The sequence below is a fragment of the Kogia breviceps genome, chromosome 6, assembly GCF_026419965.1.
Source record: "Kogia breviceps isolate mKogBre1 chromosome 6, mKogBre1 haplotype 1, whole genome shotgun sequence".
Lineage (NCBI taxonomy): Eukaryota > Metazoa > Chordata > Mammalia > Artiodactyla > Physeteridae > Kogia > Kogia breviceps.
The window spans coordinates 146,117,071-146,136,032 of NC_081315.1; the positions used below are offsets into that span (position 1 = coordinate 146,117,071).

The following is an 18,962-nucleotide window of genomic DNA, read 5'->3' on the forward strand; positions in this document are numbered from 1 at the left end:
CTTCTGCCCAGAGTCGAGACCAGCATCTCTTAAACGCCGAGATTTTAAACCGCCCTTCTGGCGAGTGGGGCAGAGTCGGCCGTGCGGCCGGGCCGCTCCGCTGCGCGTCCGGGGCCTCGGGGCCGCCGTCTGGCCAAGCGCGGGGGCCGAGGGCCGGCAGCCCCGGGCGGGGTCCCCGCGCCTCCACCTGCCAAGACCCGCGGCTCCGGGCGCCCGCGCTGACCAACGGCCGGCGTCCGAGTGTCACCCGGACCCTCCGCAAACAAAAAAGCGCCTCCCCGGCCCCGGCCGCCCCTCCCACCGCCGCCCGGCCCCGGCCCCGGCCAGCGCCTCACAAAGGCCGGCCCGGCCCGCTGGGCGCTGCAGCGAACAAAGGCCGCCGGCCCGCGGGCCGGCACAGGTGCAGCCGCCGGCCGCCGGGCCCAACATGGCCGCGCCCGCCCGCCCGCCCGGCCCCGTTAGCCCGCCCGCCCGCCCGGCCCCTCAGCCCCTCAGCCCTCCGCCCCTCAGGCCCGCGGCGGTTGGGCCGGCGGCGCCAGTGACCTGTTGTGCGGCTCATCCTCCGGCGGCGGCAGCTCTCCGGTGCAGTGGCTCCGGCGGCGTCGGCCGGGGAGGGGGCCGGGGCCGGGGCCGCGGGGGAGGGAGGGAGGGAGGGCCGAGGGAGGGGAGGGGGCGGTGGCGGCGGCGGCGGCGGCGGCGGCGGGCGCAGCGCGGCCAGGCCGAGGCTCTCCGCGCGCGGCGCCGACCCCGCCCCCGCGCCTCCCGCCCGCCGCCGCCGCCGCCGGGCCGCCGCCGCCTCGCAGAAGCCGCGGGAAAGTGCGCGCCGCTGATTGGCTGCCGCGCTCGCGGGGCTGCGGCCGGGCTTTTCAAATCCGCGCGGGGCGGGGCGGGGCGGTGGTGGCGGGTCCGGGGCGCGGGCGTAGGCCGGAGGCTGGGAGTCGGGGGCGCGGGCCGGGGCCGGTGATCGAGGGCACGGGCCGGGGCCAGGGGCGCGGGACCCCGCGAGCCGCCTCAGACCAGCGCCGGGCGCGCGCCCCGCTCCCGCTACTCGGCCGGGCGCGCGCCAGGCTGCGGCTCAACCGAAAGCCCGGAGCCTGGAGCCAGGGTCCGGAGCGCGCGCGCATGGTGACGTCACGGCCGCGCGCCCAATCGCCGCCGGCGAGGCCGCCCCGCGCGATCGCGGCTCCAGCCTGGGCCGCGCGGCCTTGGAGCCGGGAAGTGGGAGGCGGCTCCCTGCTGGCCACCCGGCGTAGCACCACGCGCAGGGTCAGCCCGCGCTGGCCGCAGGGCCCTCACCAAAGTGGTCACCCACGCCCCTGCCTCGGGGCGGAGAGAAGGCTCCCGGGTCAGGAGGCGCTCTGCGCGGGGCCTGGTCGAGCCACTGGGATCCGGGAAGGCGGAGGTCAGGTTGAACTGGCCCTGCACGCGAGGCCCAGCTGGAACTCGCAGGGGAGCACTGTGGAGGGAGCTCCAGGGACTGCCGAGCAGGGTGCAGAGGTCCCCGCCGTGTCTGTGCTCCTGGAACGCACAGTACAAACTTGGCATAGATGGTCACAAACAACAACAGGGAGCGGGGATTGCAGGCCGGAGAGAGACTGGCCGGCGCGGTGCGGGCAGGGAGGGGGGGCGTCTTCTGCAGAATGTCTGCAGGGCGAGGATTCAGCTGTTCTCCCCACCTCCCAGGCTCCGGTCTGGCCTGGATCTGGGAGCAGTGTGGTAACCGTGGTCAGAGGCAGGACTCCCAGGCCCCGAAACTGCTGGGGCTTGTGCCATTCTAGTGAGGCTGGGGTGGGGAACAGGGATAGGGCAGGCCCAAGAGTGCCAGCAGCTGCAAGCTTCAGCTGCTTCCCACCAGAGCAGGGGGTGGCCTAGCGGACCTAGCGGACGCTAGAGCAAGGGGGAGGCTCTCCCCCCGTGTCCAGCTGAAAGGGATTACAGAATTGTTCACCCTTCCATCCAAGAGCTATATGGTGAGGTCCTACTGTGTGCTGCACCCTTGCAGCATTCTGGGGAGCCTGAGCAACCAGAAGAGACGCCCTTCCCCCATCGTTCACTGCCAGGACTCACCTCTGGCTACCAGGAGCCCCTTGAAGGTGTCTAGCTGGGTGCTGGCCCATTCACATTTGCATTTTGCCATATCTCTTGGCTGTGGGGAGAACAGGTGCCCTCTCTGGGCCCAGGATCCCTCTGGGGCACAAGTCTGAAAACTGCCTACCTCCCCAGTACCTTTAAATCCCTGCAGTGCAAGACAAATACCACCATATCTCATTTGATTTCACAGATTTGGAATTAGGACTCCTCTTCAAAACCAAAAAAATCTGCATTTAGAATAGTGCAATCAACATGTAAATTTATTCAAAACATGAAAGTGTGTGTTTGGATTTTCTTGAAGAAAGTTATTTGGGGCAGGCTGATTTCCCGCCCAGTGCAGGCCTCCCTGAGCCCAGCCCTGCTGTCTTGTGGGGTTCTAAGTCCTTTTCATCGAGTCGGCCAGCTGGACAGCCCCAGTCCCGCACACACTGGGGGCCTCTCCCGTGGAGAGTGGATTTCTGATGATTGGGTCTCCCTCAGTGCATAGGAAAAAGAGGCCCTCACAGGACTGAAGGAAGTCCTGGGCACGTAGATTCCTGGGTGGGGAGGCCCTCATCTGCATGTTTGTGCCCCTTGCAGGTTGGGGAGGGCCATGGGAGTGGAAGCCCCAAGTCCGGTGGGCCCAGAGGGCTGCGGGGCACTCAAAGACATCAGCAGCTGGGGCTGAACCTTGTTTCCGTCTCTTTGAGGCTCTTATCACTTCTCTAAATGAAACTCTGCACTCAGAGAGGAGAGACTGCAGAAGACCAAGGGACTGGGAGTCTACTCCCGGTATAAAGTAGCGAGCACAGAGGAGAGGCGTTTCAGGGTGCAAGGGCAGCCTGCTGGGGTTCACCTGCCCTCCATCTCAGCTCCCCCCTGCTGCCCCCCACCCAGCGTCTCAAGCCGAGGCTGGACTGGGCAAGGCATTTAGGACCAGGGTATCCCAGGCCTGCCTGCTAGCTCGAGGACAAGCCTGGCAGCCGCAGATCAAGGGGTCAAGCAGAGCTGGGAGTGCCCTGGCCGCAAGGTCTGTAGCCGTGCCGCCTCTGGCTGCCTGCGGTCTGTTACCACCCACGGGGTACACGGCTCTAGGAGGCACGGCCCACTCCATGGTCTCTGTGTGGCCCAGGCTGGAGCCCACTCTACTGCCCTGCTCCCCGTCAACACAGGTCCTGCAGCTACTGGCCCAGACCTCCCTGTAAGAGCTGCTGCCAAGGCAAAACCCAGGCCCCTCAGCAAAAGGAGCCCCCAAGCCCCGGCTTGGCCTCCACATCCCCCACCAGGGCCGGGGTCCCCCAGGGGCCAGGCTCATTGCTGTTTCCATGGGGATGTGTGCACTCTGACCCCAGCCTTTCTCCATCCCTGGCCAAATAAAGAGGGCTTCCAAGTGGAAACCAGCCGTCTCAAGTGGCCCCTCCTCCCATGCCCCAGGTGGCCCCTCTCTCCAAGTGGGGGAGGAGAGGGGCCCCCCTTCTCAGCCCAGGACAGGCCCAGAGCCAGGCCGAGCAGTGGCAGGGGACTCCCACCCCCAGACTTTCTCGGCAGCCCCTTCCCAGCCCAGACCGCTCTGTTCTCCAGGCTGGAAACTTGCCTTTCTAAAGGCCCAGCTCTGCCTCAGCTCCTGCCCAGCCCAAGGACCACTGCAGTTCACCGGGCCAGTCCACAGGAGCCAGCAGGCTGTAAGGCCCCTCGGGTCACATGGGCCAACCCTCCCCTCAGCAGGGCTCCCTGTCAGGTTGGGAGATACACCTGGAGACTGAAGCCCTGCTGAGAAGCCCCCCCGTCCAAGTGCTGGCTGGGAGGCCTGAGCAGGAGGCCTCCCCACCTTCTTTGCCCACCCTCTCTCCATCCGCCTTGGGGCTGACCTACAGGAGCCCCTGAGAGGCCTGAGGTGTCTGTCATCAGTCTCGGTAGTCGCCTGCAGGAACAAACCACAGCCCAGGACCGTGGTCGGGTCCTGAGGGCAACCTCAGGACCATCTTCCCCACCTCCCCCGCCCCCACCAAAGGCTGCTTCCTGGAGATTCCACCGAAGCCAGCCTAGGGCTCACCCCTCCTCAGGATCCCACTTCCTAAACCCTCCTCGAAGCCAGCCTCTCCTCCCCTGTCACTCTCCCCGCCCCCGCCCCCCACCCCCGACCAGGGCCTTGGTTCAGCTTCTTACTTGGAAATAAGAGACAGTTTTCACGGGCTTCCCTGGCGGCACAGTGGTTGAGAACCTGCCTGCCAATGCAGGGGACATGGGTTCGAGCCCTGGTCCGCGAAGATCCCACATGCCACGGAGCAACTAAGCCCGTGCGCCACAACTACCGAGCCTGCGCTCTAGAGCCCATGTGCCACAACTACTGAGTCCACGAGCCACAACTACTGAAGCCTGCGCGCCTAGAGCCCGTGCTCTGCGACAAGAGAAGCCACCGCAATGAGAAGCCCGCGCACCACAACGAAGAGTAGCCCCCGCCCCCGCTCGCCACTAGAGAAAGCCCACACGCAGCAACGAAGACCCAACGCAGCCAACAATAAGTTAATTAATTATTTTTTTTAAAGTGGCAGTTTTCGACTCACTGATTCCCCGCCTGCTTTCTCCCCCTTTAGTTCATTCTCCGCACCCAGCCAGGGGAATTTTTCTAAACCACAAGATTGACCATGTCACCCACCTGCTTAAAATTCTGCTATGGCTGCCCAGCGACCCTCACACCAAGCCCACTCCTCAGTGAGACTTGCATCCCACTTTCAGGAATGCGGAGGCCATCCAGCTCTGCCTCTCCAGCCCAGCCCTCACCCCAGAGCTCCTGGCCAACAAAGTTGACTCCTCACTGGATGTGTCCCCTTGGACAGCCACATGGACCCACCCCTGGACAGTTACCAAATTGAACTTCTCCCCTTCTCATCCCCATGCCAGGTTTTAGCAGGGATACTACTTTCTCCAGAAGCCTTCCTTGATCCCCTCTCAGGCTGGCTGAGTCCCCTGGGGGGACACACAGCCCATGTTCATCTCCAGGTGCCAGGGCTGCCTGGGATGGACTGTCCGGCCTCCGGTCCTGGTTCCCCCTGCGCTGGTACCTGAGGACTGCTGGTAAAGTACCACAGAACAACACAGAGTTGTTCTCTCACAGTTCTGGACGCCAGAAGCCTGAAACCAAGGTGAATGCACGGTCATGCGCCCTCCAAAGGCTCTTTGGAAGAATCTCTCCTTGCCTGTCCCTAGCTGCTGGTGATGCCGCAGTCCTTGGTGTTCTTTGGTTTGAGTCAGCATCACTCCACTCCCAGGCTCTGTCTTCACAGGGCCTTCTTCCTGTGTCCACTGGTCTCTGTTTTCTCTTCTTGTAAGGTCACCAGTGATTGGATTAGGGCCCACCTGATGACCCCGCCTTAACTTGATGACATCTGCAAAGACCCTGTTTCCAAGTAAGGTCACATTCACAGGGCGGAAGTTTATGAACACACCTTTTGGGGGGACACAGTTCAACCCACAGCCCTTCTCTTCCTAGTTGCATGACCTTGGGCAGGTTGTAAGGCCCGTGTGTGTGAAATGGTGACACTACTAGGGCAGTGTCCCCTTTGGGAGAGGCTGCTAGGCAGGAATGGCTGCGCCGGGTCAGAGCCCGCCTCCCCGGAGGGCCCGGGCTCGCACCTGCCAGGCTGCCCTCCTCCGGAACCCGCAGGGTGGGGACAGTGGGAGAAGGGCGCGGCAGCGGCTGGGGCTCCAGGGTTAGGGACCTGCGGGGCCGGCCGCAGGGCTCCCTCCGCCCTGGCCCCGCCCCCCGCAGTCCCGCCCCCGTAGTCCCGCCCCCGTATTGGCCACTCGCCGCGAAGCCACGCCCGCCGCCCCCGACCTCACTCCACCCGGCGGCCAGCCGGGCTGCTCGGTTTTTGCAGTTCCGGGTCTCTCGGAGGGAAGGAAAGGACACCTGAGGACGGAGAGCGATGGTGAGAAGACGGGTGACCTCCACCTTGCCCCACACCCCGCCTGCGGCCCCTGCACCCCCTTTCTCCAGGGACTGCCCAGATCCAGGACCAGCCAGGGCAGGGCCCTCCGCCAGCGCTCACCACTCGCTCAGGCTTTGGCTAAAGAAACATTGTTTTGTGCTAAAGCAGCGCTTCTTTTTCTAATTGTGAAAATTGCATGAAATTAAAACCCAGAACAGCAGAAAGGAGAAAATAAAAGTTCTTCCTAAGTCCTGGGCCTGCAGCGAGAGATATAAGCGCCGGTCACAGCTTTCAGAGAGCTTTGGACCGCTTCTGTTCTGGACAGATGAGGGGCTTCACCAGCCTGAGCTGGGGACTGACCAGGAACATTGGGAATGATCACTAGGAGCCACTCTCCTTCCCCTGCCGCCCAGCCAGACAGGTCCTTTTTCTTTATTTTACGGGAACAATTTTACATTTACAGAAAAGAGGCAGATATAGTATGGAGTTCCCCCCATCTGCTTCCCCTAGTGTCAACACCTTCCATTTCCACAGCTTTGTTAAAACTAAAACACCAAAATTGGTCAATACCGTTAACTAAATCCCAGACCTGAGTCAGAGCCCACCAGTTTTCCCACAAATGTAGAAGACTCTCTTAAAAAGCAAATCTGATTGAGACTTCTGCTGTGGGCTGTACCAGAGAAGCTGGGACCTGCCTGCACCCCCCACTGTAAACAACCATAACATGGACAAAAGAGATGAGGCAACCGTTTTCAGGTGGTGGGGAAAGGGGAGAGCACGACTGAGCTCCCCAGGGAGGAGAACTTTATGAGGCACGCCTTGACCGCCCCCTGCCCGCCCACCCAGCTCTCTACCCCTCCTGGCACAGAGGGACAGAGTCCAAGTGGGGCAGCCCGTACCACTGAGCCGAGGGCCAGTGATGTGGCTGGAATCTGTGGGGAGGACATTGGAGGAGAGGCCAGTGTGTAGAGGGGAGTCTAAGATGTTCCACTGCCCTTGGCTGGGGTGAGGGCCCTGGACGGACAAGAAAACAACTGCTGTGGGATCTCTGGCCTGGCCCGAGTGGGGGCCTCATCAGGCCCTGTGAACGTCCCTGCCTGAGCAGCCGAGACACCAGGATCCATGCCCTGGGAACTGGGGTTGCACCCTGGAGCAAGACATCCTCCGGTCTCACCCTGTCTCACTACCTACTGCTGCATATCACATGACCCCAAAACCCAGTGATTCAAAACACCAGTGAACGCTGATTATCGCATGCAATTGCTTTGTCAGGAATTCGGGAGTGGGGGAGCTGGAAGGTCTGGCTCAAGGCTCAAGGTCTCCCATGAGGTGGCAGACAAGATGTCACCCAGGGCTTCCATCATCTAAAGGCTTGACTGGGGGGACTTCCCTGGCAGTCCAGTGGTTAGGACTCCACACTTCCACTGCAGGGGCCGCGGGTTCAATCCCTGATTGGGGAACTAGGATCCCGCATGCCACGCGGTGAGGCCAAAAATTTTTTTTAAATAAAAAAGAAATAAAGGTTTCACTGGGGCTGTGGATGGGCTGCTGAGATGCTTTACTCAGGTGGTGCTGGTCATTGGCAAGAGGCTTCAGTTCTTCCCCACTTGGGCCTCTCTGGGACTGCTCGAGTGTCCTCCTACCATGGAGGCCGCCCTCCCCCGGAGCAGGAATCCAAAGGGGAGGAAGGCAGAAGCTTCAGTCTCTGGTGATCTGGCCTTGGAAAGCACATGTTTTCATTTTCAGAGGAAGATAACAGAATCTAGAGACTGTAACATATCATCCACAAAAACCAAAATACAATAAAAAGTCTCTAGGCATGCAAAGAAAAGAGAGAATGTGGCCAAAATCAAGGGAAAAGAGCAGTCAATAGAAACCACACCTGAGCCCAGTGTTATTAGATTTGACAGATAAAGACTTCAAAGTCATTGTTTTGAGATATTCAATAATTCAAAGAAAATTAGTGAGTGAGTGAAAAGGTCTAGTGAGTGAAAAGGAATCTATCTCAATAGAAAAAAATGGAAACTGTTAAAAAAAAACAAAAGAAAGTTCTAGAAATGAAAAGTACATAACTGAAATGACAAAATCACTGGATGGGCTTGACAGACGACTGAAGGTGACAGAAGAAAGAGTCAGTGAATTTAAGGACACACCAATAGGACTTCCCTGGTGGTGCAGGGGTTAAGAATCCACCTGCCAATGCAGGGAACACGGGTTCGAGCCCTGGTCCAGGAAGATCCCACATGCCTCGTGGAGCAACTAAGCCCGTGCACCACGACTACTGAGCCTGTGCTCTAGAGCTCGTGAGCCACAACTACTGAGCCCATGTGCCACGACTACTGAAGCCCGCGTGCCTAGAGCCTGTGCTCTGCAACAAGAGAAGCCACCGCAATGAGAAGCCTGCGCACCGCAACGAAGAGTAGCCCCCGCTCGCCGCAACTAGAGAAAAGCCTGTGCTCAGCAACAGAGACCCAATGCAGCCAAAAATAAATAAGTGAATAAATAAATTTTTTAAAAAAAATGACAGACCAATAGTAATTATCCAATCTTTTTTCGGCACGTAGCACGTGGGCTTCAGTAGTCGTGGCACATTGGCTCAGTAGTTGTGGCGCACGGGCTTAGTTGCCCCGTGGCATGTGGGATCTTCCCAGACCAGGGAATGAACCTGTGTCCCTTGCATTGGCAGGCGGATTCTTAACCACTGTGCCACCAGGGAAGTCCCAGGAATTATCCAATCTGAAGAAGAAATTATCCGATCAGAGAGGAAAACGTTGAAGAATATAAAGTCTCAGGCACTTGGCAAACAATATTAAAGGGTTTAACATATGTGTGTTGGAATCTGAGGAGAAAAAGGTAGAAATGGGCCAAAAAAAAAAATTTGCCAAAATGATGGCCAACGGTTTTCCAAAGTTGACAAAAACATTGACTTACACATCCAAGAAGCTCAGTGAGCCCCAAGCAGGATTCAGCCTGTTGGGATGCAAACCACACGTAAGCACTTCATAGTCAAACCAGAGGGAAGGAAACCAGGCAGGAAGGAAAGAGACAGTGGACTTAAACAATAGCCATCCAAATATCACTCTTTTGCCCACTTATCCAAAAAAGAAAAGAGCCGTGTGAATTGACTCGTCTGGGTCTCATGCAGGGGCCTCCTTAGCTTCTGGGTGGCTGTGCCTCTGATGGGGACCCACCATGAGCGGTGTAGTGGTGCAGGGAACAGCTGAGCGACGGACGAGAAGGACAGCTTTCGCTCAGGCCCGTGGTACCTATAGGAAGGGCAAGCGTCCCAGTCTCCGTACTGCCAGGAAGCTCCACAGCCACCGACAAGACCAGAAGTGGCATGAGCACAAGAGAGCCCATCTGGGCACAGCCCTGAAGGCCAACCCTTTGGGAGGTGCTTCTCAGGCCAAGGGAATTGTGCTCGAAAAAGTAGGGGTTGAAGCCAAACCGCCAAATTCTGCCATCAGGAAGCATGTCAGGGTTCGGCTAATCAAGAATGGCAAAAAAAAAAAAATAACAGTCTTTGTACCCAATGATGGTTGTTTGAATTTTATTGAGGAAAATGATGAAGTTCTGGTTGCCGGATTTGGCCACAAAGGTCATGCTGTTGGTGACATTCCTGGAGTTTGCTTTAAGGCTGTCAGAGTGGCCAATGTCTCCCTTTTGGCCTTATACAAAGGCAGGAAGGAAAGACCAACATCGTAAGTTCTGATGATGAAAGCAGGACAGTAATAAATTTCCCTATGCCAAAAAAAAAAAAAGAAAGAAAGAAAGAGAAGGACAGATGGAACTTGGGTACATGACAGAGGGCAATGGCCGACTGGGGGAAAGGAGAGACCATTCAGTATGGAGGCCTGGGAAAAGGCTGCGTTATCTGTAGGGTAAGAAAAACGAAGTTGGGGTTGTACCTCACACTACATGCAAAATTTCCTGGAAACTCTTGATGGATCAAGGTATTAAATAGTAAAAGAAAATCTTTAAATCTTTTGGTAGGAGATGTAAGTGAATACCCTTCTGACCTTAGGTCAGGGAAGATTTTGCTAAAAGGACGGGGGAAACCTGTTAGCTATCAAAGGAGAGATGTGAGTGTACTAAAATGAAGAACTTCCATTCATCAAGGGACATCAAGGACATCCAGTTTTCAGAGGGCCCCTTAAATGTCTCAAAGAGAGATATTAAACTAATTAAGCTTAATTGGCATGTTAGATTACAGGGAAGCATTCTCAAATAAGTGATAATAAAACTTCAAAAGTTATATTGCGGGACTTCCCTGGTGGTGCAGTGGTTAAGAATCCACCTTCCAATGGAGGGGATGTGGGTTTGATCCCTGGTCAAGGAACTAGATCCTACACGCATGCCACAACTAAGCGTTTTCATGCCACAACTAAGGAGCCCGCCTGTGGCAACTAAGACCCAGCGCAACCAAAAAAAAAACCACCACCACAACAAATACTACACTTAAGTTATATTGCATATATGAATGCTATTAATATGTGTTCTAAAAATTAAATTTCTAAAAACTGATTAAAAAAAAGAACATCCGGGCTTCCCTGGTGGCGCAGTGGTTGAGAATCCGCCTGCCGATGCCGGGGACGCGGGTTCGTGCCCCGGTCTGGGAGGATCCCACATGCCGCGGAGCGGCTGGGCCCGTGAGCCATGGCCACTGAGCCTGCGCGTCCGGAGCCTGTGCTCCGCAACGGGAGAGGCCACAACAGTGAGAGGCCCGCGTATCACAAAAAAAAAAAAAAAAAAAAAGAACATCCAAAACAAGCTTGAAGAAGAACAAGCTGCAGGTCTGACAGCACATTTCAAGCCAAGTTATAAACTACAGTAATTAAAACCACTTGGTATTGGCTCAAGTATCAAAAAGCCACAGAATAGAGTCCCATGCACACGTGGCCACCTGATTTATAACGAAAGTGCAAGTGTAATTCAGTGGGACAGATTAGTTATTTGCTTCTGTAACAAATTCTTGTAAACTTAGTGGCTTAAAACCACCCAAATTTATCATCGTAAAGTTCTGTAGGTCAGAAATCCGCTAAAGGCAAGGTGTCATCAGGGCTGCATTCCTTTCTGGAGGGTCTAGGAGGGAATTCATTTCCTTGCCTTTTGCAGCTTCTAGAGGCTGCTTGCGTTCCTTGGCTCAAGGCTCCTTCTCCACCTCCAAAGCTGGCAACAGCTGCTTGAGTCCCCTGATACCGCGTCACTCTGACCTCCTCCTTGTGGTCAGACGCCCCTCCGCCCCTCACTTCTTCCTCCCTCTTTTCCCTTCCTAAGGATGCTCATGGTTACACTGGGCCCAGCTGGATAATCCAGAGCAAACTGCATCTGAAGATCCTTCATATAATCCCTTTTTCTGCAAAATCCCTTTTTCTGTGTAAAGTTGCATAATCACAAATTCCAGAATTAGGATGGAATGTGGGCATCTTTGAGGGCCGTTATTGTGCCTACAGAAGGGGAAGGAAGATGGTCTTTTCAATAAACGGTGCTGGATCCATTCTGTAACCATAGGGGAAAAACAATCTTTGATCCCTGCCTCACAACACACAAAACAAACACCATTCCAAATTACCATAAGCCTAAATAAATGTGAACGAGAGAACAATTAAGTTTCTAGAATAAAACATGATAATATCTTCAGGACCTTGGGGTAACAAAGACTTCTTCAGTCACAAAAAGCATTCACCATATAATAAATAAATAAATAAATAAATAAATAAATAAATAAATAAATAAATAAACCCCCCAACCAAGAAACAAAAAGAATTCACCAAAAAAGATATTAAAGCATTAAAATCAAGAGTTTCTCTTCATCAAAAGACACCATTAGGAATTTAAAAGGTAATTCTGAATGGGAGAAAATGCTTGAAATGCATATAATCTAAGGGTATACAAAGAACTCTTACAAATCAAAAAGGAAAAGGCAGATGACCCAATGGAGAAAGGGATAAGAAACTAGCCTTACACGGGGCACTCCATGAAAGAGGAGGTCCAAATGTTCAAACGCACATGAAAAAGTGCCTCCGAATTCTTAGTCATGAAAGGAATGCAAAACGAAGCCACCCTAGGCCCCCACCTTCGGGAGTGATTAGCACCACGGTAACCACAGCGCCAGGGTCTGCGGGGACGTGGCCGAGTGCTGGTCCCGCTCTGCCGGGGGCCGGTTAAGCTGCTAGGGACACCCTGGAAACCACCTGTCCGTACTCACTAACGTTGAACTTCAGCACACCCTCTGACTAGCAGTTCTACTATCAAAGGCATACGTGTGTGCAGCAAAGCCACGTGTGAGAATATTACTGGCAACGTTAGTCAGAATGGCCCAAAACGGAGGGTCCGTCAACCACAGCACCGATAAACTGTGGTACCGTCATACGGGGGGACCCTGCATAGCAATGACGACCAGCAAACTCACGTTACCCACGGCACTGAAGAATTTCATAGACATGATGCTAAGTGAAAGCAGCCAGATTAAAAGAAAAGTACACACGATTTGATTCCATTTGTATAGAGTGAAAGCACAGGCAGAAGTGATTTTTGAGGTGAAAGTCGCAGTAGAGTTGATCTCTGAGAAGCGGGGGACGTGGGTGGGGGCTATGGGGAGGCTGCTGGAGGGCTGGCAGCCCTCTGTTCTGATTGGAGTGAGGGCGGCATGGGTGTGTGTACAGTGGAAAAACGCTTCCGACTGTACACCTGGGACGTGGCCGCTTCACTACACACACATTGAAGTAACATTAATTTTCATATTAAAACTTCCAAAGGTTTGCAAAGATTTTTCAGTAAACCCAGGGTTCCGCTACGAAGAGGCAAGGAGATGGTGGGTGTTGCTGTGAGGAACCAGTAGGCACAACCTTGGTCCGTGGGCCCCACCCTTGGGCTCTCAAGACTCCAATGCACGTCCCTCCCATATCCAGCCCACAGCCACCATCTTGCTTGATGAGGGCGCTCCATGCACGAACGTGGCTGAGGCTGCGGGGGGAAGGCATGCCTCTCCCCGTGGTGCTCAAAGGCACCTGGCCCCTCTCCTCAAGGACCCTGCCCTCCAGCCTCACCTCAGGCTCTTCTCCTGGGCTCACACCCTACCCCTCGCCTCAGCCCACAGGTTCAAGCCACGCCCACCACCCCTGTTGTAAGCATCCCTCTCTGGCCAGCTCACTTGCTCTGGTACCCGACTCCAAACTCCCTTCAGGCCCAGCAGGCCCCACAGGCCGATAATCCTGCCACCTCCCACCGTCCCAAGCCGCCTCCACCTTCTCCCCCCTCCCCGACTCCCCTCCTCCCCCCTCCCCTCCTCCCCCCTCCCCTCCTCCCCAGTTTGAGCTTCCTGATCAAGCTTTATATAAGCCACTCTATTGCACACACACCTTGACCCCACTGTCCCTTTCTTCCTTCATCACACCTCTGGGCCAAACCCCAACATGGTCCAATCCAGTTCTGCTTGCCCTGCACCTAGGCGTGGCTGGGACAGCACACAGCCCTGCCCAGGCCTCCTCTGGTACCCTGACCCCTAACCTGATTCCCTAAACTGATCTATAATCTGAACTCCCTAATCGGGTCCCTAATTTCATCCCTAACCTTACGTGATCTCTAACCTGACTCCTTAACCTGATTCCTAACCTGATTCTCTAACCTCCCTAACTGGGGCATTTGTGCTGCCTGGACATCCCACCTTGTTTCTCTCGACTCTGTCACTTGTGTAAATGAGCAGCGACTATAGAAGTTTATGTACAGTATGTGGGGAGCACAGGGAAGAGGAAAAGGGAGAGCCCCCAAAAAGAGAGGGAAAAAAAGGCAGAAAGAGTTCATAATTTTAAAATAAACTCGCTGCACCATGATTCTGCGTTCTTGTACTGCGTTCTTCTTGCACGAAGGGACACAGGGCAGGAAGGCAGCCTTTCATCGGGCTTTAAGGGTGTGCGTGGCAAGCCAGCAGGATGCCAGATTTCTACTCGTTTCTTTATACTTATTTTTATAGACCTGAATGGCTACAGCAAGCATATGTTCTTCTGATAACCAGGAAACCCAATAAAGTTATTGATTGTTGAGAAATGACTTTCTCTAAAACTCCACCCTGCCCAGGTTGCCCAGCAGCCCCAGACACAGCACCCTCACCGCTCTATGAAGACCCGATTTTTGGTTTCTCCCTCCCACCCCACCTGGCTGGGCCAGGGGTGAGTCACCCAAGGGCAGTGAGCAGTGTTGCTATTCAAAGTCCTGCAAACAGATGGACACTCATGCCCATTAGTCGGTCACTGCCTCCTGCTCTGCCCTGTCTCGAGCCAGCTGGAACCCTGAAGTATTATCAGGGACCAGCTTTGGTCCTCGGGCCCCCTGTAGGGCCTCCCTCTCTGCCCCTCGACAGCTTTGGGACAGAGCCCTCAGGAGCTCAGGGCTAACGTCAGTTACTAGTACTAAGACCAGCATACTCCTACACTTTGGGCATTAAAGGTCCCGTCCTATCCAACCCTGAGCGCCTGTTGGCCCTGGCTCAGGCCCAGCCCAAGGACTGTCCTTCCTTGTGACCCACCCCCTTGCCCTCCCTCTCCCGAAGCACGGGTAGGAGCCTGGCTTTATTGGCAGTGGGCGTCGGGGTTTCAGGCATCTGTGAGCTTAGACTAGCCCTGCATTCTAAGTCTATAGCGCTCACTGCCCAGGGCCAATACAGGCACTTCATGTCATCTTTAAAGTGCCCTGCACTGACTGGTGCCACCTGAGGCGGGGACTCGAGGCCTATCCTGGTCCGGCACCTGGCAGTTCTGGCTCAGGGAGGTTCAGGAAAACCACCGCAGGCAGGCTATTTCCTCCAGACGGTGAGGGCTGAGTGCTGCGGGAGTCTCCTAGGGAGACTGCCATCCAAGCAGCCCCTGAAGACGGGCGCCTACTGCGATCAGGAGTTCCGCACTCCTGCACCGCACAACACAGATGCGCGCTGAGTGTGCACCGCAGTACCTCGCCAAGCAGTGCCCTGGGGTCACATCCGCGAACAAGACAGACAGGCAGAGGGCGTGAGAAGGACTGCAAAGAACTTCCAGGCGGAGCAGTGCCTGAGAGCGGCAAAGGCCGGGGGCTGGGAAGCGGGGTGGGGAGTCCCGGGGAAGGACTGAGGTGCAGGCTGATGGGCATGACCTGCTGGAGAGGCGACCACGGAGGCCCCAGGAGCCGCCGAGCCCCACATTCCCCCAGCCTGCTTTCCCTGCGTCACCTCATCGACCCTCCACGACCAACTGACCGCATTTAGGGAAGGGGAAGGTGGGGCCCAAAGATCACGGCTGCCGGGTCTTTCCCGCCCGGGAGCAGACGCTCGAGCGGTCAGCGGCACTGGGGGCGCCGCCCGGAAGCCAGGGCCCTCGGTGTTACGAGCAGCGGCCCGGGACAGGTCGGAGGCCGACCGGGGGCTCGGCCAGAGAGGCCCGACCGCCGACGCCCCTCAGCCCCCGGCGGGAACGGACCCCAAACGTCCCGGAGGTATCTGCCGCCAGTCGGTGCGGGGCTCGATCCCGCCGCACGCCAAGCGTCACGCAGCCGCCGCCGCTCGGACACGGAAGGGCCCAGCACGCATGCGCCGCCGGCTCCCCAAGTCCCTGCGGCCGGCACGCGGGGCCGAGCGTTGAGCCGTGACCCAGAATGCAGCGCGCTGAAGGGGCAGCCGCCCGTGGCACGCCGGGACGGGCAGTCCGCGGCGGCGCGGGCCCGCCCCTCACCTGGCCGGCGCCGGGCGCCCTCTAAGGGTCCAATGGGAGCGGCGGCCAGGCCGCCCCGCCCCGCACCACCGGACGTAGGCGCCGGGACATGGCCGCCGCCGGTGCCGGGTCCTTGAGCTGAACGCCTGCCGCCTGCAGCCAACTGCCGCTCTTATCCTTCCGCGGGCGGGCGGAGGCGCCGCGGCGGCCGCGTGGGAGGAGCAGCAGCCTCAGAAGGCAGGTGGCCGCCGCGCAGGGCACATGGCGTCCATTTTACTGAGAAGTTGCCGCGGCCGGGGACCCGCCCGCCTCCCGCCGCCCCGCTCCGCCGCTCCGAGGGGTAAGGGCCCGGCGCTGAGCCGACGACGCGGGGCCGGGGCCGGGGCCGTGTTGGGAGGACCGGGGAGGGCCTCGGGGCCGGCACCCCGCCCCCCGCCCCCCCCCAGGTCCGGGAGACTCCCCGCTGGGTGGATCGCGGCACTCGGACCCAGCCCGGAGCCGGGGTCACGCCGGGAGGGGCCTTGCGCGGCCTTGCCCGTCCGCCCCGCCCTGGCCGGCGGGCCGGTCGCCGGGGGTGGGGAGCGCCCGGGCCGTGGGTGCCCGCGGGGACCGCGTGTGACTCATTCGCGCCGTGACCTTAGTCGCCCTGCCGCCGGCCGCTGCTTCGGGAGCGAGGTTGGGAAAGTTTTGAAGGGAGCGCGCTGACAACCAGCCCTGGGACGGTGTCGGCGCTCCTCTCGTGGTTAAGCCCTGTGGACCTGGCGCCCACTCGCGAGGATACTCTTGCCCTCGGGCCACGTTCGGGGCTCTAGAGATGGGGGGGGGCACGGCGGGGTCTGGCACACACTGGCGAGCAGGCCCTGCCGGCTTGCAGGACGGACGTCCGTGGGACCGATACCTTTATGGTATTACGGGCGTCGTGCAGGGTCCCCAGGCCTTTTCGCGTGGCCTCAGGCAGGTCCCGCTGTATCTGGAGCCTCAGTGACCCTAGCTGTGACACGGAGATCACACATAACGGGGGGCTCTTAGGGGCCCGCACGTAGGGTGCCTGCAGTGACCCTCACTCCATGTCTCTTTTTACGTTAACCTTTCTGAGTTTGTGGCTTGTTATTTGTCCTATGAGATTGAGATTGTCAAGTAAAATTATGTATTTCAAGGTGTTCACAATTTGTAAAGGCACCCTGGAAAACACGGTTCTTGTCATTTTTTAACAATAATGGTTGATCAGCTGCTTAGACCTTTGGAGCCAGGAGAAGAGCATGAAACACCAAGCACTCCTGTATGAACGATAGTCTGGGTGCCCAGTCCAGCTTTTAGTCCTTCCCTCTGCTGTCAGCGCTCTCTATATCTCTTGCCTCTTGAGTATGGTGATAAAAATACTTTGGCCACACAGGTTTCTCTTTTTCTGATATATATTTTTTTAAATTTTATTTTATTTATTTTTGGCTGCATTGGGTCTTCGTTGCTGCGCGGGCTTTCTCTAATTGCAGCTAGCGGGGGCTACTCTTTGTTGCTGTGCTCGGGCTTCTCACTGCGCTGGCTTCTCTTGTTGCGGAGCGCGGGCTCTAGGCACGCGAGCTTCAGTAGCTGTGGCACGTGGGCTCTAGAGCGCAGGCTCGGTAGTTGTGGCACACGGGCTTAGTTGCTCCGCGGCATGTGAGATCTTCCTGGACCAGGGCTCGAACCCATGTCCTCTGCATTGGCGGGCGGATTCTTAACCACTGAGCCACCAGGGAAGTCCCGCCACACAGGTTTCTGTAGCATGTTTACAGTTTAAAAATCAACTGAATTTGTTTTGTGGTTGTATCATTCCAGGAACACAGGTGTGTCCCATAGTTAGCACTGTTCTTTATACAGACACTAAGGGGCTGAGTGTTGGTCAGACGGCTGATTTGCTGTAGGACCTACAGGGCGTCCAGAGCCTGCAAGACCCAGGGCTGGACCATGGGGAGCCAGTCCCTGAACCCTTGGAAATGATGCTCCCAGCTGGGTGTGGCAGCCCTTTTCTGGAGAATATTTCCCCCATTATTGACATCTTATATCAATTTGGGTCATTGTCACAATCAGTAAACTAATGTTAATACATTGTTATTAATCGAGGTCCACAGTGTATTCAGATTTCCCTTATTCTGCACATACTTTACTCTGATGTCCTTTTTTTGTCCCAAGACCCCATCCAGGACACCCCATTACATTTAGTCACCGTTTCTTTTTGGTCTCTTGGCTATGACAGTTTCTCAGACTCTCCTTGACAGTTTTGAGGAAGACTGGTCAGATATACTGTAGGATGCCCATCTATTGGGATTTGTCTGATGTTTCTGTCATGGTTAGACCGGGGTTAAGGGTGTGGGGGAGGAAGACCCCAGAGGTGAAGTGTGTCCTTCTCATCACATCTGTCAAGGGTGCCTGCAGGTGTAAGACCATGGCTGTGCTGACCTTGATCACTGGGCTAAGGTGGTATCTTCTCCAGAGTTACTTCCTGCCCTTCGCACACTGTACTCTTTGGGAGGAAGTTGCTGTGTGTGGTACGGACTTGAGAGTGGGCTGGGACTTGTAGAGGTGGGCTGACCAGATTTGCCAAGGACTGGGTGTGAGAGCAGAGGGCCCGGCCTCTGGCCATTATTGAAAACAAAGGAGCACTGGGGAGCAGCAGGCTGGGGGAGCCGGGAGTGTTCTTGGAGCCGTTGAGGGCGAGGTGCCCATCGGACTTCTGGGTCTCGTGTATCCACAGGTGTTCAGGTACGGAGTGCCTGGGGAGGATCTGGAGGTGGGGCAGGGAGGATCCTGCCTGGAGCAGCTTAGGGAGGAGAACCCAGAGAGCCTGGTGTCCTGGAAGCCAGGTTAAGAAAGGTATGGGATAGGAAGAAATAAGTTTGGTCTCTTTTGCCCCATCTTGGGTTCCTGGCAGAGCTCCTAAAACCCTAGGAATTTCTTGAATGATAAGAATTATCTTTTGTTATTCATAATGAGTCCCTTTCCCACACCCCAGAATTTATGCTAATGAGGTAGCTGTGATTAGAAGGTTGGACCTTGCAGACCCACACCCAAACTCCAGGGAGGGGAGAGGCTCTGGAGATGGAGTTCAGTTGCCAGTGGCCAAGGATGTAATCAGTCATGCCTAGGCAGTGAAGATAGGAACTCTTGAACAGGGAGGCTTGGGGAGCTTTTGGGTTGGTGGCACATGCCAGTCAATGCGGACAGAAGCTCCTGTGCCCAAAGACTCTCCCAGACCTTGCACTATATACTTTTCCATCTGGCGGTTCATCTGTATCCTTTATAATAAACT

At 56.5% G+C, this 18,962-nt stretch overlaps 3 protein-coding genes across 11 annotated transcripts in view; 2 read left to right on the forward strand and 1 right to left on the reverse strand.

Annotated features, from left to right (window-relative positions):
• NSD2 (nuclear receptor binding SET domain protein 2) overlaps positions 1-701 on the reverse strand; it is a 74,966-nt gene extending 74,265 nt beyond the window's left edge. For 2 of the 3 annotated variants that reach the window (XM_059065990.2, XM_059065992.2), the window contains exon 1: positions 544-695. The gene's annotated coding sequence lies outside the window, so the exon portion shown is untranslated. Of the gene's footprint in view, positions 1-543 lie in introns of all 3 variants that reach the window. The other variant, XM_059065991.2, reaches the window with a different exon arrangement.
• An 8,490-nt stretch (positions 702-9,191) lies between these two features.
• LOC131758234 (small ribosomal subunit protein uS12-like) lies at positions 9,192-9,704 on the forward strand. Its single transcript, XM_059066149.1, has one exon. The coding sequence runs from the start codon at positions 9,192-9,194 to the stop codon at positions 9,702-9,704; it is 513 nt and encodes a 170-aa protein (XP_058922132.1).
• Positions 9,705-15,612: 5,908 nt separating this feature from the next.
• LETM1 (leucine zipper and EF-hand containing transmembrane protein 1) overlaps positions 15,613-18,962 on the forward strand; it is a 31,236-nt gene continuing 27,886 nt past the window's right edge. For 3 of the 7 annotated variants that reach the window (XM_067036834.1, XM_067036836.1, XM_067036835.1), the window contains exon 1: positions 15,701-16,016. In XM_067036834.1, coding sequence (XP_066892935.1) covers positions 15,938-16,016 — 79 coding nt within the window. In that variant the 5' untranslated portion in view covers positions 15,701-15,937. Of the gene's footprint in view, positions 16,017-18,962 lie in introns of all 7 variants that reach the window. The other 4 variants (XM_059066017.2, XM_067036833.1, XM_059066015.2 and 1 more) reach the window with 3 other exon arrangements.